Consider the following 27,289-nt stretch of genomic DNA (forward strand, 5'->3'; position numbering starts at 1 on the left):
AATAGTTTGTTTTTGATAAGAGAGTTTTCTGATTTTAATTGGTTATTGTTAATATGTTAATCGACATTAGTAGGTACTGTAAGCAATATTTTGACTGAAGCTTCAAGCTCCAGAACCTCAAAAAATGCTTTAAACAGCAATAGCAACTGTGGACAATATGTTTAACCTATTTTTCATACGATACATTTATGATTCTTATTCAACGAGTTCGTAGTCATAGCTATTTTAATTCGTTGAAAAAAGCTTTTTGGTTTTCGAGGCAGTATTGACTCACCTACAATAAATATTTCATACTTCTATAAATCAATAAATCACTCACAAATATTTTTTGGATATTTTAACATACTATTTTTATTTAAAGTAGCTCATCTTAAAGGTCAATAGGATTATTTTTCTGAAACGATAATCGCGGTTTGGAATTCTGCTCATGACGAGCTCTAAATTAGCCACTCGCCAGGTAGTAGACTTAATCCAAATACTCACTAAATGGGTAAATGTCCAAATGAAAGAGAAAGCTTTAAACATATTAAGTTGGGGAAAAATTCGTTCGTTAGTTCATCTTATATAAGGTGGCGTGTATGTTACTCCCACTATGAAAGCATACTGCGTATCTGCTAATTACCTTCCCTTCTGACCAAGGCAGAACCAGGCAGCGACAAGAAAACACCGATCAAATAATGACCGACAATTTGTCAGGGACCCAAAATATCGTAAAAATGCAGATATTATAAAAGCGGTATTCTGAGAAGTAAATATTAGAATTTTATAAAGATAATTAACAATTTAACTAACTTATCTCTGTGACATCCTGATCCAGATTATTGGATCACTTCCAAAGAGGACGAATTTTATAGAGGCGGAATCCGCATGGTGCCATAAATATGGGCAAAGGTAGTGGATACTGATGGGCATTATTTCCACGAATGAATACGTAATCGTTTTTGTAAGGGCGATTTTCAATTTGGATATTTTAAGATAAAGTGTGCCTTTTAAAAATATCTAGCAAATAATTTTAGTGAAAGTAATTAATAAATAGTTAAAAATGTCGACATCTTTTTGCATCCCATGCCAGTAATAAACTATGATAAAAAGCTACGATGCCTCATTCGTGACAATACCAATAAAACATTTTTTGTACGATGTACCAGGACTTTAACGTTTCACACACAGCAAATATCTAATTATATAATAAAATAAACGACGTCAAAGTGTGCCTCGTTTACGGTATAATAACGGCACGACACTATTTAAAAAACTTTTTTCTGGTTTTCCTTGAACGTTTTACTGGTACTTTATATACCTAAACGGATACGAACGAACGAGGTAACTGCAACGCGAAGTAGTACTTTTGCCTGGTTGATAAGACGCTTTATCAAATAGTTTTTAATCTTAATTGTTGCCAGAGCAATAAATCACGGTCTGTGACACGTGACTGTACTCTGCGCGGTACAGAATGGTTTAAAGTCTTATTCATCAACATGATTCAGGAGATTAAGTTCTTGTCGACATTTATTGTTAAATTATGATTTAGATGTATCTAATCTTCAACTATTTTTTGAATAAACTTTCTGAAAATGTAAAATGATTTCAGATTTTTTTAAACATATCTGATGTTTTTTTTATGTATATCTCTTTTAAATATTTATTTTCTTCACTATGACCTTTATAATGAAATGAAATCCTGATATCTCTGAAGCCCATGAATGTTCTAAGCTGGAGGCGAGAGTATTGTGCATGAGTAACTTCAACTTATGTGATTTTATTATCCAAGCCAATTATACTATATATGGCGAAAATAATATACTATAGCTGCATATGACACTTTCAATAGAGGTAGATCGATGTTGGTGTACGTATCCTATTCCACACGGTGGAACATATCTGAAACGTTCAGTGTTCAATGATGACATAAATTTAACTGAACTTGGGCAGCTTTTGGTAGAGACCTGCCACTACCTAGAAGATCCTACTATTTTGACGGCCAATTCACATCATTTCCGTTTTTCTTGCGTTGGCTATATTGTTAGTTCCCATGGGTTTTGGTTAATGTGGCATCATCGTCGTGGATCTATCTCCATCTTTTAGGGAGCATTTGAATTTTAGAGCTTCTAAATCGCTTTACAGGAGGAATTTCAATAGTTTAGGGGCTAGAACAAATGTTATTGGTGTTGTCCTGCGTCCGCCACATGTACGTGGAAGAGAGGGGATGTAAGTTATAAATTGCGAAATGGTTTAGAGAACAAAAAATATTAATCTATATTAAATAACTAATTTAATTAACAGACAGAAGTGGCTTTTTGAACGGTTTGAACTGTTTGAAACTTCTTTAAGAAAAGACGGCAGGGATGGACGTGGTCGTTCTGCTGTCTGGACAGCTTTAAGTTCTAATAATTTTTTTTTCTAGTTTGTAAAAACGCGAATCTAAAATATATGTTAAAAAATTATATTTAAGTATCGCCCGTACTGTTTCTACGCAAATTTAGGTATGGTGTCCCTCTATGGAATAGTTTTCTAAGTTCTGATGACTTTAGATTCTAATAGTCTGCGGCTTTCTTAGCTGATGTACTATAATCGGCCTTTGATGGTCGCTCACTCTGAATTGCAAGCTTCTGTTCAAATGCCAGTAGACTATGTTAATTAACAGCAACTTCAGTCCACCTTACACCTTGAACTGTGATGCATGTGCTAAAGATCCACGGGCTAGGAGTGTTTTTCAAATCTTGAATGTTTCTTAGTTGGAGTAAATTATGGATATGATTTTTTGAGCACCTTCAATTCACCTTGATACCTTATAGATTCAGCTGCAATGCTTTTGCCCGAACTCCATTTAACTACACCAAAGAACTTCTTGAGTAACTACGCAATGATCGCCAATCCAACGTCAACCTGCCTTCTTTTCTTGATAGTTATTTAATTTCAAAAGAGAAGAGCCCTATGATCTCCACGGATTGCTACCGACTGCGCCAGTTATACAATCTGAAAGGGTTTATAATACAAAAACTATTAAGTTGCTTTAAAAAAATATTTTATTTAACGGAAAGACGAAGTGACATTGAAGATAAAAACAGATAGAAATCATCCCTAGGTGTGTTTCTAGATATCTCACTCATGACACCAGATATAACAAATGGAAACCGCTCAGATCACATGCAGTCCACGCGTATGCCTCATATCACGGATTTTATTTAATTTTAAATTATTAATAAATGCTTATAGGCCCCTAATTTCACTACTTGTTGAAGTCTTTCTTTGATTTCGGATATTTGTGCTTCCGTTCTTAGCAGACTTTTTTGGAAGGTCCAAACGGAATTTTCATCGTTCGATGTTTTTTCTGGAGGGTGATTTGTGGTAGATATTGTAGAAATTTTTACTCCCGTTAAATAAGCGTAAAATACCGTTAGAGTCGTTGGCTGTGAGTGGATATAATGTCGCTCCTCTGGTCTCTGGTTGTGATTAAACCAAAGTTCATATGCTTACTTTTAGAATTCTAAGGACTTGTGAGTACTTGAATTTGTCCAGCACGACAATTGACGTAACCATGAAGGCATGAACGGCTTTGGGCATTGTTTGAGAATATTTCTATATAAGTCTTATAATAAGACTCCTGTTTACCAACTAGGGTTAGGACCTACAGTTTAATGTAAGCCACTGTTCTCGGCATTAAACCTACCAACTGATGAGTTAGAGACTCATCTAACTCATAACCAACTGAGACCAACTGATAACTTAAAGATCATCACAGAAGACATCCGCTCTTACCCAGCCTGGTTACCGGTATGACTGGGATAATTGTCCTTATCGGATTTGTTACCACTTTGCCAACCAAGCCGGCCTTTCAAATGCTCAATAAGAATTAGATGGAGCCACGAAATTGGACATTATTTTTGGGGATATTGTTGGTTGGGGTTAAACTAGCTGTTGACTGGTTTTCGTTATTAACATTCTTTTCTTGTGGAGTATATTCAGACATGCAGTTTGACCTTTTAAGATTCATGTACCATCTAGTACTCGGTTAATGATTCTGTGTATGTAGTATAGGTTTGTTTCGTTTTACTAGTTTTTCGTTGTTTTTTCATGTATGTCTGATAATTCTATCCCATTTTTCTATTAATTCCTTGATTTATTTCATTAATTATTGTGCTTATTTTTCTGCAAGCGTCCCTTTTCCTTTGGATATAGATGCTGAATAATTATTCGAACGGGTCGCCATTTTTATCTGAAGACTTCTCCCTTTGGATAGCAAACAATCTTTTTACACTAAAGCTTACTTAGAACAGGTCGTGCTGTTCAACTTTTCATACAGAATATTTATCATGGGGTCTTCTATGTGGCACGTAACATTGTCCAGCTGGAATCACATGTCGTCCATATCCATGTTGTTAAATTTGCTTTAACTTTGCTTGGTTAACATAGCTATTTCTCGAAAAATTCGCCTCGTCGCTAAATATGATTTTTAGCGAAAATTGGGATCCATAATTCATGACCACCGTAGGCTGCTAACATGACAGGCCTTTATTGAAAAATTCTATATAACATTGTTTATTAATTAAATGCGTCTTCCAAAATACCGAGGTCAGTCCTTTGTCCAAGTTTTGATAGCGATTTAACTTTTCTCTGATCACTCGTTTCACTGCTGTTTTAATTCTAATGCAAAACAATAATTGTGTAAATACTTCTGCTTAGTGTACTTAAATAAGACATAATTTCACTATTCTGTATTCTCATCATCGTCATTTTCAAGAAATGTAAAATAATAATATTTTTTTCTATTGGCGTCTATGCAGTTAAATAAAAGTCATTCACTTACAAAGGTTTACTTACCTACAACATATTTAAATCGATATCCAGTTTACTAATACCATATCATATTAACTTAGCCGTACAAGTGTCCACAGATATTTTAGATTCTTTAGATTTACACCAGTTTTAATTATGTTCTAATTTTAATAATATCACTACATTTGTTTTATAAATTGCAATAATACAATGCAAATATTTCTTCTTAGGTACACCGACTCATTGTAAATATTGCAATGATTCTATTACAACTCATCCTGTTATACGATTTTTCGGCAATGATATTATGTATTAAATTATATTAGTTGATGTAATACTTCTAATATATTGTAACTATTGAATGATTCAAGAGATTAATGATAAAATGATATTAAATTACTAAAATATTAATGAAAAAAACATTTATTTGTTTAATACTTGTTTTAATCAATGTATTTCTCTATTTAAGTGTAGTACAAGTTTGGTGTATATTTTATCTCACTATTTCACTATTTCTTATTTCCAGAGTCGTTTTTAAAATATTTTTCAAACTGTAATAACTATTAACTTTTCACGCCTTTGCAACAATTACATTATACAGTTGAAATTCATTATTTTTAGCTGACCTTTGTTCTTCTCATCTAAAACGCGTTAGCTCTTATTATTTGTTTAATGTTTTAAGCAATTTACCTATAACACATAGAAAAATCCCGCATCCTCAGGAAAATTATATTATATAAGCTTCAGGTGACATCCGTCTGTTTGTTTTTGTTGGATTATTGGATCCAATTCCAAGTTCGGCAGGTGAGGTTCAAGTATATCGATTTAAATAAACTTGAGAAATTTTAGGTATTTTGGATAAAAATGTGCCGAGTCATACTTAATGTCCCGGAACAAACAAACCCACTGTAAAATAGGGAAACATCTTTTTGCCCGGGAGTATCAAGGTTTCATTCACTAATTACGTAAGATAATTTTAGCCAGTTTATGAAATCCTAGCACCACCCACCACCCTTATATATCCCCCTATTTAAGATTTATTACATAAGAAACTAAAGGAAATAAAATACATCTTTGGTTTGTTGAGATCAAGATCTATTATTAACTCTTTTCTTTTGTTTTGTTATATTTTTGAGTCTCCTTTTTACCAACTAGGGATTATCTGGACTGGACATGTTTGAAAATAGCAGTACGAGTAAAACCGATCAATAATTACCACGTCTATAATATTAAACGTCAATCCCAGGCAGTTTTCCTTTATCAGAATTAGGAGTCGTAATATCGAACCATTTTTTTACTGGTATTTTCGTGTTGACCTCGCATAAATTTCGATATTCTTGTATTTTCGATATTTACGGTATTTGATATAGGTTTTAGTTCGATGACTTCAGAGGTATAACAACGAAAGATGTTCTTTTCTATGTATAAACGACCTGATTAATTGGCTTCCATCGTGCCAATTCGGAACTTCGCGGCCGTCTCACAAATCAGCCATTTATTGGTTTTAACTTGAGAAATCTTCTACAATTGTTTACCTATTTATTTATAATTTATTCACACATAAAATTATCAACATAACTGAGGAATTTTATTTTTAGTAAATTCCGAAAATACCCGATTTTTGTAAAGTTACTAGCTGTTTGTATGCATTCTAATGATTTGTTAACATTAAAAAGGATTTATTTATATCTTTCTAGCAACATGACAAGACATATAAGGATGATGTTGGTTTGCCAGCGATCCAATCATCGATCAATTTTTCCATTTCTTAAGCAAATCGAAATCGTGTTTCAGCCAAGCCATGCTCCATCAATCTAAATAAGTGGTAATCGGAAGGAAGAAGCGCTGATAAGTACACTGAATGTGTGTTAGCTTTCATGCAAAGGGATGACTGTGCATCTGTTACGTGCTATTGTTAGTATGTCGTTTAGTTTATTCAATTTACATTGGCAGTAACAGTTTCATTCCGTTTTAGCAGCTCGCAATACACTACGTCTTAATAATCACACTATACGCACAGCAAAACTATATGATTACGAATATTCAGTTTCGCTGTCGATATCTTGCTCTTGATTGTCGTAATATATCCACTTTCCACATCGGCAGTTAGCATAGGTCACCCAAAACCCCATCTAATTTTCCCAATTTATTTAGTTTAAAATGTCATTTTCAGAATTTGTTTAGTAACCATTTCGATCCGTCTTTTCCATCGCATTTTCTTTGAAAAAAATTCGAAATTTCGAAAATTCTTTGACAGCTTGAGCAGGATTTTTGTCCAATAAACTATGCAGTTCATTATCTTCCAACTTATTTGGTTCTCCAGACCGCTGTAAATGTCATATCACCACTTTCAAATCGTCGAAACCACGACCAGCAATTAGGATGATGTAGCAGTATTACCATAAGTTTCTAATAGTAATAGGCTTCAGAAACAGATTTCGTCAAATCAAACAAAAGAAGTAATGCAATTTTGAGCGTTCCACGATCATCTTCTGAATAAATTAATTAACTCAACAGTACTAAATGGAAAACTGATATTTTACGTATAAAAACCCATGAGAAGTCAACGCTAGACTTATATCATTTTAAAAGCTAAACATTTTTATGCAAATACAGAGCTAATGATAAGAACAAGAATGATTATTAAAAGAAATGAATGATTAAAAATCGCTCGCAGTGGCTTTAACAGATAAGAGATAACAAATTTCATCAGCAGTTTTTTTACCATAAAACCTATGTTTTTGCTATTGTTTACGAAAGAGTATGATAATTTCATTTTGAGAATTTCATATGCGTTTTGAAATACTGAGTCTGATCTTTTCAAAGCTGTAAATATTGTAAAAATATTACTTTTAAGATGATTTTAAACTAAAATTTAAACCATACAACTAATATTTAGTTTTAAAAATTAACCCGTCACTTGAGAACAGGCAATAAAACAACAAATATTAATTCTATATATTTTAACTGTACTGGTTTACGATAAATTAATTCAATAATGTGTTTGTTACTTGTTTTAATGATCTCGTCTTAGAGCAATAACCATTTAGCTTGTAGACGACGTTTTTCTGGTTAATTGGCATCTATCTAATGGGAAACTACTTTCATTCATTATGCGTAAATGACGATTTTAGATGAGACTACAACTTTCTCTGCGGGATAGCGGCGCGGAGTTCTTTTGGGTAAAATATGCACAACAGCAGCTGTACCACATTAGCCAACGTAATGAGACGCGATTTCTCGATGAAAATTCGAGTAAAAGTTTTTATGATACCGTTTGATGTGGATTTTTCGATGGAAAGGAATTGAAAATCATGTCTTGGTCGTTGTCCATCGCTTAAATTGGCTTGATCGGGTTTTTGACAGTTTATTAAGTACATTATCAGTGACAGTACATTTTTTTTGCTTTTTGTGATTCCACTATCTGCCCTATATGCAATAAGTATTTCTTACGTCTATATTATATATACATGGCATGTAGAAAATGGGATGTACTTCGGTATGTTCATCGCCTTGATTTACTATAAAATGTCTATGAGTGAGATACGATTTTAGTAACTAATATAGTCCAGATGAGGAAGAAGTTTCTTTAATTTAACCTGCAAGCCCGTATACCATACTTTGTCAAAAGCCTGAGATATATCTAGGAAAGCAGCCGAACAATATATTTTGGCATTTACGTCAGTGTTTATTTTGTTTACAAGTTTATGCACTTGTTCTATAGTTCCATGCTTATTGCGAAACCCACACTGATGTTCTGGAATATTTTTTATTTTTTCTACTATATAGTTTAGCATCTTTATGTATAGTTTCTCGAAAGCTTTCAAGATTATCGGTAATAAATTTATTTTTCCTGGTTTGAGAATCATTAATATTTTAGCTACTTTCCAGATGTTAGGGAAGGGTAGGTATTCTTGAATGCCTTGGTTTTGTTAATTTTGGATGAGTTCTTTTAGTTCTTTTATCTTTTTCTGTATTGTACTTGACATATGTGTATTTTTTCTTGGAAATGTTTCACTGTGAGGAGTCGCGGAATATGCTGCTTCCTATATATTTTTTGTAAAGTTGATTGCTGCTATTTCTATATCAATTTCAGTTTGTAACAGTAAGTTTATAGAGATGTTTCGGTTTAAGTTTTTTTTAAATAGGGACCAGTTAGTTCTATTATTGCACAGAGAAGGGGGTTTAACTTTGGTGGTAATTTTTGAAAAAAGTGTTACTATTGGTGAATGATCAGAAGACAGGTCGAACATGATTCTGCATGACATTTTTTTGTATTAATATTTTTTGTAATATAAATCTATAGTATCTGTTTTTTTTTCTGTCTGAAGGCCAATATGTTGGTTCACCAGTAGAGATATGTTGTAAATTATCTGTCTTTATTGCTTTTAGCAGTTCTCTACCTTTTGAAGTTATTATTGCTGAACCCCACACTAAATGTTTTGCATTGTAATCTCCTCCGGCTATTAATCTATTACCTAGCGTACTCAATAATTCTTGAAAGTGTTCTGCCTTGTTATGTTCAGATGGGCAATAAATCGCATACATTGTTAATGGTCCATGGACTTCCTCTATGGTTATACTGGTGGCTTGCAGGTAGTCTTTGCGGAATTTTTCTTTTTCTAAATGCTTTATATCATCTTGAATGATTATGGCTGTACCTCCATGTGCTTTATCATCAGGGTGATTTGTGAAATCTGATTCGGAAACCAACGTAACGTTAATATTTTGTTCAGTTACGAACATATTTAGTTCCCTGACATGTTGTTGGAGCCCACTGGCATTTCAGACGACGATTTTGTAGTTAATGTTTTCAGATATTAGGGAAGTTTGCTGACGACGGTTGTGAGTAAACCAAGCATCGTACTCATTTGATGAATTTGGCTATCACTAGAAGTTTATAGTGCTCCGCTTCGAACAATTGGAATTTTATTGTTTCATAGCTCACTGTTTTAATTGTGTGGTTCGTAGTGATGGTTTTCAATAGGTCATGGGTGTGTTTAATTACTCCTACCTCATAAACTGTTATTGGTGGTGGTTTGGGAATAACTTTTTCAGGGCTTTTTTGTCTCTATTGGTTTCTGTAACTAATAGTCATTGATCCTTGTTTGTTTTCTCTCGATTTCTTCTTCTGGACTTCTCAGTCGTTTTTTGTCAATGAGTGTAGTCCATTTTGTTTGTGGGGTTTGCGTTATTGCTGATTGTTTTAAACTTGTACCATAGTGTGCAGGTGATTGCATTGAATCGCTATGGTTTGCCATTTTTAGATTGTTAATATTCTATTTTATTTACTTCCAAGAGATAAAAAAATAAAATAACAAATATATTATTTATTTTACGCACTTCATTTTTCACTTACGTATTATTTTTTTGCAGTAGTTTTTAGCCAAAAATACTATAAATGAATTTTAAAAGGACTGTAGTAAAATAAGACAAAATTATTTTAAAACACTAATAAAAATGAGATGCGGTCTTTTTGTCTGGTCATATAAACACGTATTCACTGCAGTTTAGGTCCACTGAGAGACGGATAGCCACATCTGTTATACGTTTTTGACAGTATATTAAATAACCGTGATAAAATACTGGTTTTTTTAAGAATGGTATCTTACTAAAGCTTGGAACGTATTGAAAATACGTCTTCACCCTACGAAGGTTGGAACCGAACTAGTACATTTATTTAAAATGGATTTATTAATAACAGTGTTATACTTGGTGGTTAAAGTCCCAGATGTACATGCTTTTTCATAATAAAATGTTAAAGACAGACCAATCTGTGTGCATAATAGCTACTTCATTCGATGACAATAGGACGAAAATTATAGTGTGCTTTCAGAGTGATTAAAATAGTTATACCATCATCTCATCACTATGAGTGAGACTTAGGTCTAGTTATCATAATCATGAATCATAAAAGGTCAAAGAAGCACAGTTGATTACTTTCAAATTGACATAACAACAAACTCATATTACTATTTTAACCTTCTGAATCAAAGATATTTAAAAATTCGTGAAAAAAGGTGCGTTTACGGAAGACATTAGCATTCATTAGGTTAATTTAATTGTCTACCCAGCTCAAAAATTATACCTAAAATTCAAACATCCATATTATTCGCCAGATTTAGCTTCTCCTAATTTTTGGTTCTTCACATATCTCAAAATATAATTTAATGGAACAAGTAACAATTGTAAGAAAAGCATTTGAGGATGGTTGCATCCATCCAAAAGATTATTAGAACAAGTGTATTGGAGATTCATAAAATTATACTGCAATTATACACATAGTTACTAATATTTAGTAATGTGCAAGTAAATACAGTCATTAGAATATGACGTATGAACTATGAAAAAGAATGGTAATGAATACAACACGATCGAGGAAATATTGCTTCAATAATATAACAATGCTCAATTTTACGTAAAATTGCAAGCACTGATAAAAACGATTCTAAATAAATTTAATTCAAATTCAATTCTAATCATTTTGAGGTATTTCTTTTTAACAATGTTTAATAGTTTGATGCAATGTTATAACTAAATTACTTATGGTTCTCAAAAACAAATTAAAACCAGAAATAATCACTATTCGTCTATAATCTCCAAAGACTTTGAAAAATTGTACATCAAGATAATAAAAAATATATATATTATTATTCCTAGACTGAGCTTGAATTTTGTATTAAGCACTGATAGCTAGAGCATGACATAGACTATTTCCTTGACATACTGCCCTGGCAAGTCTACAGGTTATAGTTAAGAGGTCCCTTGCCTGCAATTTTAGTTATTGAAATTTTATCTTATGGATAGACGGTATTATAAAATTCCACTGATCACTGGGCTATCTTTGATAGTATACTTATATATAGTTGACAATGACTACTGCAAGTACTGTGGCGATGTATGCCAGGATATTTATTCGACAGCTTTATTATCTCGTAAAGATCCAATATTAAGAATACAAAACCTTCAAATACACTTTAATAAATTATACCTCATGTCTCGTCATAGCATGTGTGACCAATTAAAATGTTTAATATTTTTCTCCTGAGTAGAAAAATATGTCTAGCATTGCATATTAGAATTATCCATCATCCAAGCGTACGATGAAAATGTCTTGGCCTAAATTCAGACTTAACTTGCAATTTAACTAACTCAGACATATTGTCTACTTTTAGTAAGTCTAATATAAGCATCTCAGAAGTTCAATGTGTTGTATGTTAAGTGTCATTCAACGCAATATCCCCCTAAATCTCTTCACAAGTGTAATTAGTGTTAAGTGAGTTTCCGTTAAGCATTTTGAAAGAGTGTTTGAGCACCCTAACGCGCTTGTCAATTAGTTAAATAAGCGCGAAACAGTAAACTGCGTGAAGACTAAAACATATAGCACAGTTCTATCTGATTAATATACAGATATAGACTTCAGAATAAGATTTGGGTTATCTTCGCACAATATAACATTTACTAAAGTAAATGATTTATTGTTAGAATAGGAAAATTTTTGAACCACGGTAAATAAAAAAAATTGTAGTTTGGACAGATAGTATTATGAAAATAATGCCAATAAATATTCCTACCTCGTTATTCTCATTCATCATACATTCCATCGTTTAACTAACACCTGTTTCAGTCAACAATTTATTAAACTCTCTACACGTACTTAATTACAACAGTAAAAATTATACTTTTCATAACATAATTCTAGAAAATAGGTAATACACCTGATACATAATGTATTAACCTGATTTACTAGGAGCCTGCATGTGTTCTGATCATTGTCTCGCTTAAAATCATCGATCATAAAAAAGGCACTTATTGATTTTTTTATGAATTACATCTTACATTCGATATGATTAGTTCAATCTTAATTCACTAATTAATTTATTACTATTGTTCTGTTGTACTTGCATTAATATACAAGCAAAGCGTATACGGGATTAATACAGTATGTATTTTCAAAATTAGAATAAAACTAATCTACTTAAGCTAAAGTTAAAAATACACTTATACACTAAACTAGTTCGTCTGGTTTGGTTAGCTTCAATCTTCATATTTATTGCGTGTTGTCCAGTAGCTGTATTGGTTCTGCGTCGCTGTGATTTAGCAACCTTGTTTCATGTTTTAGGGCGATATCATGGATCACTTGGTGTATCCATTTGATTCCAAGATCATGATGTAGCTCTTCTTTGATTACGTAGCGATAAGCATTGGTAAATACCCGTAGAACTTTGTTTTAGATGCGTTGGATTACTAGTTGGTTTGATGTTTTACTGCTACCCCATATTTGAACCCATAGGTCCAAATAGGCTTTATGATTGACTGATAAACCAATCTATTTGAGTTTAGATCAAGTTGAGAGTATTTTCTGACTAACTAATACGGTTGCTTAGCTTTGAGTCTAATTTGTTCTGCTGCTTTGTGTCTCACATGATGTTTCCAGTTTAACCTACCATCGAGATATATTTCAAGATATTTAGCTGATTCTGTTTGAGGAATCGGGCATCCGTCAAGTGATATAATTAAATTTTTTGTTAATTCGCCACAACGCAAAATTATCATGGACAGATATGGAGCTATTAAGCTGTATTTTCCAGTCTCTAATCTAATTGTAAATCTTGTTGACCGCTACTTGTACTTGTTCTATAGCCTTAGACAGAGATATATTTTTTGCCATTATAAAGGTGTCGCCAGCAAATGTTCCAAGTACTGCTCTTTTTGCTGTTGGTATATTGTGAAACTCCAGCTGAAATAGGTTAAGCGTTGAGAATGCACTTTCATGCGAAACTAATTTTTCTTTCGAAATGATATTATTCCAGCAGTGGACAGTAATTCCGCGTTCGCAATTTGCTTATTTTGCAGATTAATCTCAAATGCCATACCCGGTCAAAAGGCTTCTGAAACATCCATGAATATTGCAGAGCAGTATTTCTTTTCTTCGAATTCCTTTTCAACAACCGCTGTTACTCTGTGTACTTGGTCGATTGTCGAATGGTGAGTCCGAAATCCAAACTGCAAATCTGGCGTTTCTACAAATGGTTTAATGCCTTTTGAACAGCAGTTTCTCAAATAAATTTGATATCGCCGGTAGCAGCGAAGTAGGCCTGTAAGATCAATCTTGTTCTGCAGGTTTGTCAGGTTTTTTAAGCGTAATTATTATAGTTATATAGTATATTTATTGACAAAAATTACAATATATATTGGACAAAGTATTTTCCATCATTCTTACAACTTTATGACAATACCGTATCGAAAGAAGCATGCTGATTTAGATCCAATGTTCGTTCATTTTCGCACTTCCATTTCCGGGCCGTCAGTCAAGTCGTACTGCATTGATCTGAACAGGTAACCAGCCGACACTATGTCTGGTGAGTATGCTGAGTACGGCAAAACTTTACAACTTTTGCAAAGTATGGCTGAGCGTTGTTAACACAGAAGCCTCTCTTCTGTCACTAGTTATTGCTGACCAAAACACTAATACACTAAACCTTGCTGAGTACACCACTATATGCACAGAAATATTTTGTGGCTATGGATATTCCGCTTCCATGTCCAGGTAAATGACTCTACTGTACAATTACATAACATTTTGCACTTGAGATTTTCATATTCACTTTTAATCGCCAGATTTCCTTTTCTGAAAAAAAAACTATTCTTTTTGCCTAACAAGCAATTAAACCGCGATATTAAAACGGTTCGAAATAGAAATTTCAGTCAACTAGAGTGGTAGCCATTTGTCTTCCTTTTCGATCTTGCTCACCGCATGCAAATGTTAAGAAATAGTTGATCAACAGCTAAATCGTCTAAAAGTTTATTGAGAGCTTGAACTAGGCTTTATTCCAATAAGTCATGCAATGTATTGCTTCGGATCTTTTTTGGTTCTCTTGAACATCCTTGAAACCAAAACCGTAATTGGAGCAGCATCATCACGAGTTTCTAAAAGTGTTTGAAATAAAACTACAAACGTAATAAATACAGTTTTGACCGTTACATGATTTATATATATATGGATATGTGGCTGAATAATTTTAAATAGATAGATATATAGAATTGCCAATTGTTAAGTTAAATTTTACTTGACGTGAATGTGTCTATGTTATGATCGTTTTCACTAGTACTACCCAGAAAAACTATTATAAACTTTGTTAATGAATTGAAATTAAGAATTAAAACCATTGTCAATGATAATTAATTGTAATGAGTATATAAATAGGTTGCAAACATTGTCAACAAAAGTTAAGGATGTTTTATATTCCGAATACGCATCACCTTATTTAACATGAACCTTCGGTGATTTAATTTGATCGCGTGTGAAATGTTCAGTGGTATTTTTTCATACAATTTTAATAAAACTGATAACGGTAAAAGCGATTCTAAACGTGAAATAACATGTTGCTTACCGATTCTTTTTCTGAAGCGTTTTAAAAATAACTGCAACAAAATCATATCAGTATTTTATTGTAGTAATTACAATTTACAAAATTATAGTAATTACAGATTATTTTTGACAGATGATAATTTTTTCGGAGAAATATATATATTAAATACATTATTACGAAATATAATAAATGGGGGTTTTTAATAATTAGAATTATAAACACTTATAGGGAAATTTTACATAATTTATATACCCTGTCCCTCCAACGTATCTCCAAATTGTTCCAAGCGTTAACTTGTACAAGGTGAAAAGTTCTCGGTCTGACATAGATGGCATCCAAATTAGCAAAAAATTGTATGACAAGCTTCAGTTTGTTGGTTTGTGCTCAGATTGTTCATTTACACGAATTTTCGCGGTAGAAAAAGCTAAGCAAAATACACACAATTCAAATGCAAGCTAAAAGATGTTATCTCGTATGTATTTAAATACGAAATACAAAATATTTTTAACTCGAATATTTGAAATATACAACACAAAATATAGTATTTTGATTGTTTTGATTTAAAATACAAAGTACAAATAAATAAAAGTCAGATATTAGGTTTCGTAAATAGAACTAATCCAGTTCAGTCTACTGATCCGTAAAACAAATTAAAGTAAATTAATAGAACCTGTGCTTAGAGGCTGTCCGAAAGTACTAAAGAATATAGGTTATACAAATACTAGGATATTGAATTTTCAATTTTAAATTCTCCATTAATTATTGTGTGATTTCTAGTTTGTTTCTGTTCTTTTAGCTTGTACTGTATACAGTTTTGGGTATAAAAATATGTGGGTAAATATATGAACTTTTCAAATTAAGGAAGTAGGGATCCAAAATAAATTGAATATACAAATATGTCTAGTAAAAAGAAATCTACTATGTTCCCAATAAATGGCTTTAATAAATTTTGCACTAACAGCATTAGAAAGCTGGCATTTTGTACTAAAATATTTATTTGACAATATTATGAATAGTTTAGTCAATTTTGTTTGAGCTCACATCGAAGATGGACACCAACAAAAAGGAAATACGCTATATTTAACAGTTCTCATTCTATAAAGATGGAAAGACAAGCCAGGTGGCGGAAAATGAGAATAGTGGACTGATAGAAAATACAGGACTGATTACTTATTGTACTGAGACCTTCAGATACCGACTGTCACTCAGGAAATCACGATTGAACGAATACAGCTGTTGGATAACACCAGAACAGAACACAGACTCAAAAGAATCAAACCACTTGATCTTGTGTATTGTAGTGTAGTTAAGTGTATTTAATAGAAAAACAGCAATGTTAACATATAAATATTATTATTTACATTATTTATCATTATTACTAGGGACTAAGACATGGCCAATGGGTCCTTCTAGATATAAACTTACATTTAAGTTATTGTAAAGATATTGTAAGTTAGTCGGCAAAGACTAGTAACAATATAATAAATAAATTAAATTAAAAAAGAAGAAGTTGCTTCGGTCGTGAAAATCGAAAGAGACATAATATAGTCTAATATAGCTCGCCCGCTACCATTGACTCAATTTTCGCTGGGTGGCTATAATGGAACGATTATTTTTAATAAATATTGTCACTATTTCAGCTCGTTATTATGGCGTATATTTTCCATAATGAAATTTGGACGTTTACACAACACAATGATTAAAGAAAAACTGAACTAAACGTCACATGACCAAGATGGCACGAAATCAAAATAGTAGCGGAACTTTTGCCCCAGCCTATAGAATTATCTTCAAAATGACATGTTATAAAAACAAATCGCAGAGATAATTTTTAGAATGTTAAATGAAACATTAAATTTCAGGCAAGAACAATGGATTCATTTTTACTGCACCTAAAATATAAAGGCCAACAATATTTCACCTAAAAGTTATAACAATTAAGATACTTTTACAGATAAACTCATTTTTAAAATCGCGATGTTTATTATTCTAATATAATTCGTTAAAAAATGGCGGACAAGTCACAGAGGGCTCAACGGTAATTACAACAGTCGGTGAGACAACAAACCGCTTGCCAAATTTTCTCACTGTACAAAATAAATAAAGAGAAAAAAAGGAATAGTAAAAGTGAAATAAGCAAAAAAACTAAAGAGAAATCAGTTTGCGGTTTAGGTCGTACCGTCATAATTTAGGAAACATCGCTAAGAATAGAAACAACAGTCAGAGACGTTAACAGATAAAAAGGAACCAGAATATACCGAAATATGACTTTTTATTATGAACGATTAAACATGTAGTTACTGTACATGTAAGTTAAGTCAGCGTTTTGTTTATCTGTAGAGGAATTATCAAGAATTAAGATAAGAATTAAATTTGAATAGTAAGAATATAAAATAATTTCTAGATTCGTATCGAATGGATGTCGTTGGTCCATATAAATTGACATTTTACAGGGTCCATGAAATGAGGCATTAGAAATAGTAATTTATTAAAAAGACATTTAGGAAAGGAATGCATTAATTAAGAAAAATATCGAGAGTGCGATAAGATAATTTAGCAGCGAAAATAATATTAGACCAATAAATTAATTATTAGAGGATTTGCAACATAAGGTGTTACTATGTATTAAATTGAATCAGGTAAATTCGTAGCCAACTTAATGTTGAAGTCTGACACTTTTCAGTATGTGTAATTTCGACGAAGTGTGAACAAAAAAGTTCCAGTGCGTTGTCTGAATTTGCTGAAGGTTTTTCTTTTTTACTTCAATTAGAAAAAAAAAGGCAGCTGAAGGTCATCGAATGCTATTTAAAGCATATGACAACCATGCTTCAGCGATTTCAACATGTGAATACTGGTTTCGACGTTTTAAAAGTGATGATTTTAATACCGAAGGCAAAGAACGTCCTGGACAGTCAAAAAAAATTGAACACGAGGATTTGAAGCCATTACTCAACGAAAGTATCAATGAGGACAGCAATCCACTACAATTGAGGCATTGAGTCGAGCATTGCGCGAAAAATCGCTGGAATACGAGCAAAGCTACAACAATGTTATTCTTCAACAGGACAACGCTCCACCACATGTTGTGGAACTAATGAAAAAAAACTCATAAGGAAAAATTAGAATGGAAAGTGCCCCACCTTCTCCAGACCTTGTTCCTTTTGATTACTACTTGTTCTGATATATGAACTGAGAAGCGATACTATAGCAGAAGATATCAAAAAATGGGTCGATTTATTGCTTGTCGATTGCTTCAAAACATACATCGTTCTTTTGAGATGGAATCCGTAAATTGCCTGAAAGATGGGAAGAAGCAGCAGTGAATAAAACGCATTGTACCAATTTTTCACAATAAAGCTTCAAATAAAAAAATCTTTTAAAACTAATGTATAGGCCTAAAAACACATATATAACAAATACATTTTAAGCAAGGAATGAATTCGATCCATACGGACTTAAATTATAAAGAAGTTATCCAGGATGCTTTAAATGGTTGAAGATTGGTGAGAAGAACTATTAAATGGTTAAAGTGTTTCTTCAAGTGAGCACACTGTGTTCAAAGGTTGGAATCTTATCTCATAACTTCATCCTATATATAAATTGAACACTTTTACCACTTCTAAGTCTATCTAGAGTTTGTCTCTGGAGTTAATTATCCAGCCATTCCCCATCATTAAAGTAGAATCAGATCCAATCTACTATAATGATATACTAGCTTTCATATGATTTTTGTATTCAACTCTATAGGTTTATAGATATGATACAACTCTATAGATATGATACAAAACTGATTTTATAGTTAAATGCAATACAAATAGAATTACTTTTTATGAAATGTTTCTATTTGTTTGGGTTTCAGATATTATAGAACAATATTCTTAACAAAATATATTAGTAGTATTTTTTGGGTGCTTTTCCTTAGATAACCTTTTATTTAGGTTTGGTTAAAACTCGCAGTTACCTGCAAGTTCCACCATTCTAAGAAATAAATTTCTGATTCCTTTCTCAGAATAAACCGTCCTGGATATCCCAATTCAACACGCAGGTACTCATCGTTTTTAAACTGGCTTTTAAGAGTATACGAAATATTTTAGGATGTGGATTAATAATAATGTGATATGAATCAACAAAATCGACAGATAAAAAAGACTATTTATCTTTTCGCCTAATATAAAACTGAAATCGATACTTAATAGAATTTTTAAAACCGGGATTAGCATTCAGTTTATAGATAATCATTTAAAAAAATGTGTAGGCGTACAGTTATATCGCAAACATCAATCACATTTAAAATCAATCAATTTCCTTTAATTTTGCGTTATTATCTAAACCATTAGTCAAGAAATCATAACGGTTTCAATTTAAATTATTATTGACACGATTGTTTATAATAAAACAAAATAATATGAAATAAATCATGTTTAAATCACTATACTGATCAGTTTATACATTGTAAATTGGCGTAGCAAAATCATGTGATTTAATTCAATAAAAGTCAATTAGGTTCTAGTAAACATTTCAACTAAATCATTTTAATATGTGACCCGGTAATGATGCACTGACATCGTGCATTTACATTTTTACAAAACAACCTGTTTTTCCGGCATAAATTCATTGTTTGTTTACCAGGTTCCTCCGTATAAGAAAACTATTAACTTTTTATCGAAACGATATCTCCCGATCCCGTTTTTCGCCTTTCTAACCGACTTTTCAGCGAAGAAGTAAAAGTTGCAATAAGCTACGTGTACCCAACACCAAGTCCTTGTTAGTTTTAGACATTCTTTAACCGAAGAATGGTAACATGACCTACCTGATGATATGTGAAGCCCTTATTCGTTTAATTCACACCCGCACATCGTTTGAATTAATTTCTTTCACGCTCGCTATCCGGTTCGTGTCACTAACACTTTTTATTGCAGGTCAGTCACGTCAGTGCACACCGCACAGTCACAAAAATCAAGTGCTGTTACCTTTAATTACCTGCGCGTATTGGTCGATACCAGCGACGTTTTGGAGCAGGTAACATTAGGTGTATGTTTAGTTGCAGGCAATAAAAACTATTTAATTTTTTTCTATTAAAATTTATTATATTATTTATAAGTTGAATAAAAACAATTTAATATATGAAATATATACCTAAGCACATATAACTACATTTTTTTTATTAAAAGGTCAAAACTAGTGTTAGTTAATAATATGTTCTTCTTACAAATATATATCGATGAGAAGAAATATTATTTTGATTTTCCTAACCTACATTATCACATAAACGTCACAAAAACAAAATATAGTTATAGTTATCATAAAATACCCTGAGATAGTTAAATTAATTGAAATTATAGAATGGCTACTGACTTAAATTATGTCGAGATTGAGGCTCGATGTTTGCAAGAACTTCAACAGCTGAAAATCGAGGAGGTTGTACAGTTTAGAATTATCTAAAACGTCCTACTAATGAAGTTTTTTAACTAGGAAAATTTGATTATGGAACTTAATAGTATGGTTAACCAAAAGACATTTATTGAGGATAAAATAAAAGGACTATCGTTTCTTATCCCTAAACTAAATGTTATGAAAAATGAAGCTGAAGATTTAGTTTCAACAGTGAATGATATCTCCCAAAGTTCAGAAAAAATTAGTGGAAAGATTCGTCAACTTGACACAGCCAGAGTAATGAGTAAATGATCAATATCACTCAAATATAATTTATGTTTTGTCATATTTTAGAGCCATGTTGATGAGTGTCTCTTGCGAGTCAATGATCTCATAGATTTAGAAATATGTTCCCAAGGTGTCCAACAGGCAATTTTAGATTTAGATTATGAAAAGGGTGCAGCGCATGTCCATAGATTTCTGTCAATGGATCAATCTCTATTGAAGCGAACTGCAAATGATATGAATAGTGTTTCCAATATGTTAAAATCAGTTAGAACTTTACAAGAGGCAGCTGCTCAGTTGAGAGCTATAGTAGAGCATAGATTTAATGAAGCCGTCAACAATGAAGATCTTGTATCAATAGAGAGATTTTTCAAAATATTCCCATTATTGGGGATGCATGAAGAAGGCATTAAAGAATTTTGTACTTATTTAAGGACAAAAGTGGCAATTACAGCTGAAAAAAATCTAAAATCGGCAATTAACTTACCTCTAGCCGATAAGCGTTATAGCATAGTATACTCTGATACACTTACATTATTATTTGAGGGATTAGCAAGGGTAATAGACACACATCAGCCTCTATTAGAAACTTATTATGGTCCTGGAAGACTTTTGTCTGCAGTTATAATATTACAAAAGGAATGTGACAGTCAAATTAAAAGAATTTTGTTAGAGTGGAGCAAATCTAGGCAAATACAGAAGAAATTACAAGTAATATAACTGCATATGTATTTTCATTTTGCTTTTGAATTATTTTTTAGCAAATAACAGATCTATCAAGAATGAGTTCCAGTGCCAGTTTCAGTAAAATTGAAAAAAGTGATCCCAAAGATTTAGATATTCTAATTGGAGAAATAACTTTAATGCACTTCCGTTGTGAACTATACATAAAATTTATTCAAAGAAAAATAATGGTAATTAGTTCTCTATGTTGATTTTTAATATATTATTAGTTGATTCTAATCAAAATATGCAGCAATGTCTGGAATTATTTTAGGCAGATGTTGAAGTGGGAATAGCAGATAAAGAATTAAAAGAAAAAACATTGAAGCAGTTAGATCAAACAATCCTCAACAGTGTTTTAAGTCAGTGCAAACATGAGCTTTTATCGCACTATCTACAGCTAGAACAATATTTCATGGAAGAGTCAGTAGCTAAAGCTATTAATATGGACATTCTAGAAACTTCACAGCAGACTTCAAGCATGGTGGATGACACTTTCTTTATTATTAAGAAATGCATTAGACGGTCTATCTCCACAGGAAGCTTAGATGGTATCTGTGTGACAATTAATAATGCCTGTCGAGTTTTGGAAAATGATTACTGTTCTGTACTGAAGGCGCGTTTAAGACAAGGCTATCCCTCTGGATATTTAGATTTATCACAAGCTTATAACGTTTTACAAAATTCAATACAAGGTAGATTACAGACAGGTGATACTGAACAGTCAAGAACAGCATTTATTGTAGGGAATTGTAAGTAGTTATAGAATGTTATGTTACATGATGTACATTTCAGGTGGCTTTAAACAATGCAGACAGTAGTACAGAATATGTGACCGCTTTATGTGATAATATCATGAAGGAAATCGAAACATCTTGCCCAAACATGAACTTGAATGAAAGAGGAAAGCTCGAGAGTTGTTTGTCGGGAATATCGGCGGTTAGTGCCAGCTTAACTGCGATCATTGAATATGGTGGACAACAGCTTAAATCTACTGCGGTTAAACCTAGAATAAATCCATGGGTTGATACTTTTATGAACTTCAGTCATCAATTAACTGAAGTAATATTTTCTGTGTTTTTTTTAAATTATATTTACTTACAATAAGTTATGTCACTAGGATGAATTGTCCGCATATGAAGCAGGCGAATCATTTGTACAAACACTAATAATGAACCTAGAAACTTTGCTTTCGTCCTTTAAGGAAATTTTAAGCTCCAACAATTATGATCATTTTCTTCAGGTTTTAACAGCTGAGGTGACACAGCGTTTCGAAAAAGTTATAATGAAGTCACAGTTCAATAGAGTAAGTGTGTCTTCATATTTGAAGAATCGCATATTGAGATTATTTTGTATTCAAAGTTAGGTGGGTTGGTTTTGGACAAGGAAGTTCGATCACTGGCCGGATATATCACATCTGGAACTTATTTTTCCGTAAGAGATCAGTTTGCTAGATTAACGCAAATTGCTACTATTTTAAATTTTGACCAAATCGATGAAATAAACGATTATTGGGGAAATTTTGATGGTGCAATAACTTGGAGGCTAACACCTAGTGAAATTAAAAGCGTCTTAAATCTCAGGTAGGCTTAAAAATATTTCTAGATTTCAAAAAGAATAGCAATGAAATTAAATACCAATTTTTTAAATTAAGTTTTTGTTTTAATAATAAACATTTTTCTTTTGAATATTATTATTTGTTGTTAATCCTGTCAAATTTATTTGATTTGATCACCTTTATTTTTTTGCTTCATTTTTCAGAGTTGATTTTAAATCAGATGAGATTAAAAGGTTACGGTTATAAATGGAACTATAGGAATAAAAATCAAAAGTGATGAATCATCGGGATATCTGCGATCAGGTCATGTATGGTAAACTCAATATGTGTATTGAACATAATACAATAATTATATATTATGTATATACAATATAATTTAATTATAAAATTATTTGGTGCTAAAAGGTTTTTATTTAGTTTGCGTTTTAAGCTTTTCTTAAAAACTATCTATACCTTATTAATAAAATGTCCTTTAATCCATTTATGGTAAGAGTTATAATACAAAACAGTATGCATTTGTACGAAAATATGATACTGTATTACTCAGAGGAACCTTGATTATATCTCAAGTGAACGGGTTTTTATTGTTATAAATAATACGGTACTGATATTAAAAATGAGTCATCTAATGTTCTTAACTTGCATTAAATCTACACCGTAAAGCTAAATTTGGATACACCGCAACGTTTTATGCACATTTAGAATATTTCTTAATTATTTTCATTTTTAATTTATTTAGGTTTCTTAATGTACTTATTTACATAAATTGTTCCATTAAAACAATTGAATCGTTATAGTTCAGACCTTTTAATTATAACATTTGATGTTAGGACACTAAAAGCTGGAGACATGAAAAAACGATATAAACAATACAATTAATTTTATTTTCAATACTTGAGAACTATATAAATAATACATTGTAAACATGGTTTCATTATTTCAGTAATATTTAATTAAAAAAGCTGAATTTGGACAGCAGTTTTACCAAACGAAGCAGTTAGAAAATGGGAGGAAAAAGAACAATAATTAAACGCGGAAATTAATAGAATGACGCCCAAAAAATACGAAAAATAAATAGGACAAAAAGTGTAATAAAATCGCGTACCTAAGATCTTTACGTTATATAATTTATTTGGCTCAATTATTCTTTTTATCAAGACGAAGAAATACTTTTAAGCCAAGGTACTATTAATTATAATTTTTAAAGAATTCTATATTCTCTTATTAAAATAGTACTTTTTTATAGCAAATTCTTTTATGAACATAATCAATCAAAAATATAGCAACATTATAGGAATCAAAACTCTAAAAAAATTAAATAGATATATTAAAAAACCAGTTAATTAGTGGCCCGGTAATGGTTTAAGCTCCTTTATTTGCCTAATCAAATAAGCCTTCTCATCATTAAATTGTTCGTCTTCAGCTCGATCAGTATGGAATTTCATTAAAAATTCTACCAACTTCTCCTGGTTACGAAGCAATATATCCAGAATCGGTTTTGGCTTATTTGGATTAGCTACAAATACCTAAAATACATAAAATATTATATATCAACATTTTAATAAATGCGAAATATTTCTTTACCTTAAAAACATGGAAGGCCTCAAACTGTATATTTCTTGATCTCTCTTTTAACATATTCATCATAAGCTTTAAATTCTCAGGATTCGATATATACCTTGTCATAACCTGGAAATAATCAATTTTATAGATAATATTTTTGATACTACTTAACTTTAACACTCAAAATTATTATTCACAAACTTACACTAAAATTATGCCTATCCAGTAATAATTCTCCCAATAGTTTTAAACTTTGACGCCTTGTTACATAGTTTTCCGAATTTAGTAATCTCTGGTAGTAGCTAAATACTTTGTCATAATTGGCTTCTAAAAATTCGGCACAAACAATCTTGTGTCTTGTCAGAAGTTCCTAAAAAATTATTCGAATTATATATCTAAATTTTCTAAAAATAAGACAGTAAAATAATCAGATAGAGTTTAAAAAAATGACGTATTAGAAAATAATGTTTAAAAAAAATCTCGTGATTAAAATATATCTGATAAACTAAAAGTTTTAAGTAGTTGATTCTAATGAAAAATTACTCTACTAAACCAAAATTATAAATATGATTTGGTTTTGCTAGATTTAGTGGTGATTAATATTAGTTTTATAATAATTTAAACACAGTAATTATTACATACTTTGAATGTAGAAAATGCATCAGAGGCGATATCAAACGTGGATACTTCAACATAACGGAAGAAATTATAAAAGTCTTCTGAATGCAACATAATTTTTGCTAAGGCTTCATATCTTGCACACTCCCTCAACATTGTTCCACAGTTTAATGCAATATCTTGGTGTTCATATCTAAAGAAGATATTATTTAACTATTTATGACAACATAACAAACATAATTAATAACAGACCCAGTCATAAGTGTAAATAGTATTTCAGGTTTAGTACAAATATATTCAACAGTAGGAGACCTAGTTCCAATTTGTCTTCTAAGAATATTATTAAAAACTTGGGCCACATCTTTCTTGCCTTCAAAATCAATTCTATTTAAATTCTGAATCAATAATAACAACAGATTACTGTTGTACAGCTCTTGAGCTAGCTGTGCAACAATTATATCAGTTTGTGGCTCCGATTCCGATGTTCCATATAACATATTTTTAATTAGAACTAAATTTTTCGATACATCTTCTTGTGCTTTCTCTGCTTTCTTTTCACCTTTCTCTAGAGAATTTACTGCTTCCTTGAGAGCTTTAACAACTTCTGCTGGTCCTTTTTGCGATTTTCCAAATAAAGGCATCTTAGTTCTTGTGCTGCTGAGGTTTTAAGATGGGTATGCAGATCTCCAAATATTTCTAATTTCATAAATTTCTTGTTTGGGTGAGAAATTAGCACACCAGTTCGTTCATTGCCACAACAGGATATATTTGAATAACTACAAGTCAAAAAATGTACGTGCTTTTTTGAACTGTTAGCAATAATCGTCTTAAAATTATAAATTTTGACAAACGAAATGCCAACACATGATGTATTCACAGCTCGGTAAATAAGTTTGATTTAGTTACATTTGGTTTAACTAATATGTCAATACTGTGTTGGTTAAATTGTATGACATTATCAATGTTGCCAATAACCTTAATCTTAACTTTTTAATATGTGATTTATGGTTATATTTTCATAAGTAGTAACACTTTCCTCATTAATTTATTTAACCACTTACTCTGAATTTAGATTGTTATTAACAATTACAATTAAAATGATGTCATATTTAATTACCTTTAAATATAGGCAACACGTTATTTTCATTTTGTAGATTTAGTAGTATTAATTTTATATAATGTAAACTCAATTATCTGATTTGTACATAGTCTAAGCAATGTAATACATTTTTGGCTAGCGTCCAATTTTTTAGACAAATAGTTTTCTAATTAAATGTTAAGATACTTGTGCATTCACCATTATCTAATTAAATAAATATCCCTGGATATGTTTTTATTTTTATATTGTAATAAATATATATATGTATATATATATATATATATATATATATATATATAATTATTAACTATAACAATGTATATTATACATGCATGTATATAAAACTTGATTGTTTACTATTTAGTTTTGGTACGGATTTTGATTTGAAAAAGTAATATTGTTTGGCCTAACTTAAAATACGTTCTAGTATTCGTAAAGATGAAAGAACGGTTTCAGTCAAGTTGAACTCGCAAGATTTACTTTGAAAGCAGTGGGCTTTACTTAGGCTGTTTGGAAGGTCAGTTATATCAACGTTTCGAGGTTTGCATTAGCTGATATTTCAAAAGTAAACTTAATTTAAACTTTGCATTCATATAAACAAATCGTGTTTCTATTTAATTTGGTAGAAAGCGTCGGTTTTATGATATTGTTGAATAATTTTGAGTGAGTGAGTAAAATAATTTAGGAAGATAGTGTTTTAGAGCAGTGTTATTGTTTGAGGATACCAAGTGGCTTGAACAATCATATTTTATTTGCTGAGAAAATTGGTATTATTAATTTTGTGTTATAAGTTGGTTACAGATATCATGGAATAATATTTGAAATTGTAATTCGAGGGAAACGCTCAAATTTCAAAGGCACCTACATACAAAGTTTTTACATATTTTTTGTCTAAAATAATCAGATATTTGTGAATAATGT

The 27,289-nt window shown here is 31.4% G+C and overlaps 3 protein-coding genes and 1 long non-coding RNA gene across 4 annotated transcripts in view; 2 read left to right on the forward strand and 2 right to left on the reverse strand.

Annotated features, from left to right (window-relative positions):
• ck (unconventional myosin-VIIa ck) overlaps positions 1 to 20,184 on the reverse strand; it is a 98,111-nt gene extending 77,927 nt beyond the window's left edge. Inside the window, exon 1 of the mRNA XM_076414165.1 lies at positions 19,960 to 20,184. The gene's annotated coding sequence lies outside the window, so the exon portion shown is untranslated. The remainder of the gene's footprint in view (positions 1 to 19,959) is intronic.
• LOC143202567 (uncharacterized) overlaps positions 1 to 20,296 on the forward strand; it is a 37,479-nt gene extending 17,183 nt beyond the window's left edge. The window contains exon 2 of the long non-coding RNA XR_013007189.1: positions 20,069 to 20,296. This is a non-coding gene — a long non-coding RNA (uncharacterized LOC143202567). The remainder of the gene's footprint in view (positions 1 to 20,068) is intronic.
• Positions 20,297 to 20,383: 87 nt separating this feature from the next.
• Positions 20,384 to 23,492, forward strand: Cog4 (conserved oligomeric Golgi complex subunit 4). Its single transcript, XM_076414166.1, has 9 exons — positions 20,384 to 20,567; positions 20,622 to 20,819; positions 20,877 to 21,518; positions 21,569 to 21,721; positions 21,805 to 22,272; positions 22,326 to 22,592; positions 22,651 to 22,836; positions 22,893 to 23,113; positions 23,292 to 23,492. The coding sequence occupies exons 1-9, from the start codon at positions 20,493 to 20,495 to the stop codon at positions 23,332 to 23,334; spliced, it is 2,253 nt and encodes a 750-aa protein (XP_076270281.1). The 5' UTR covers positions 20,384 to 20,492; the 3' UTR covers positions 23,335 to 23,492.
• Positions 23,493 to 23,951: 459 nt separating this feature from the next.
• On the reverse strand, positions 23,952 to 26,169 carry Mo25 (calcium binding protein Mo25). The gene is made up of 5 exons (XM_076414170.1): positions 25,522 to 26,169; positions 25,294 to 25,462; positions 24,857 to 25,021; positions 24,673 to 24,777; positions 23,952 to 24,614 (listed from the first exon to the last, which is right to left on the reverse strand). The coding sequence occupies exons 1-5, from the start codon at positions 25,908 to 25,910 to the stop codon at positions 24,432 to 24,434; spliced, it is 1,011 nt and encodes a 336-aa protein (XP_076270285.1). The 5' UTR covers positions 25,911 to 26,169; the 3' UTR covers positions 23,952 to 24,431.
• Positions 26,170 to 27,289: the final 1,120 nt, after the last annotated feature.

Source organism: Rhynchophorus ferrugineus, unplaced genomic scaffold, assembly GCF_030347505.1.
Source record: "Rhynchophorus ferrugineus isolate W39M unplaced genomic scaffold, kcgeb_rfMv2 rfM9, whole genome shotgun sequence".
Lineage (NCBI taxonomy): Eukaryota > Metazoa > Arthropoda > Insecta > Coleoptera > Curculionidae > Rhynchophorus > Rhynchophorus ferrugineus.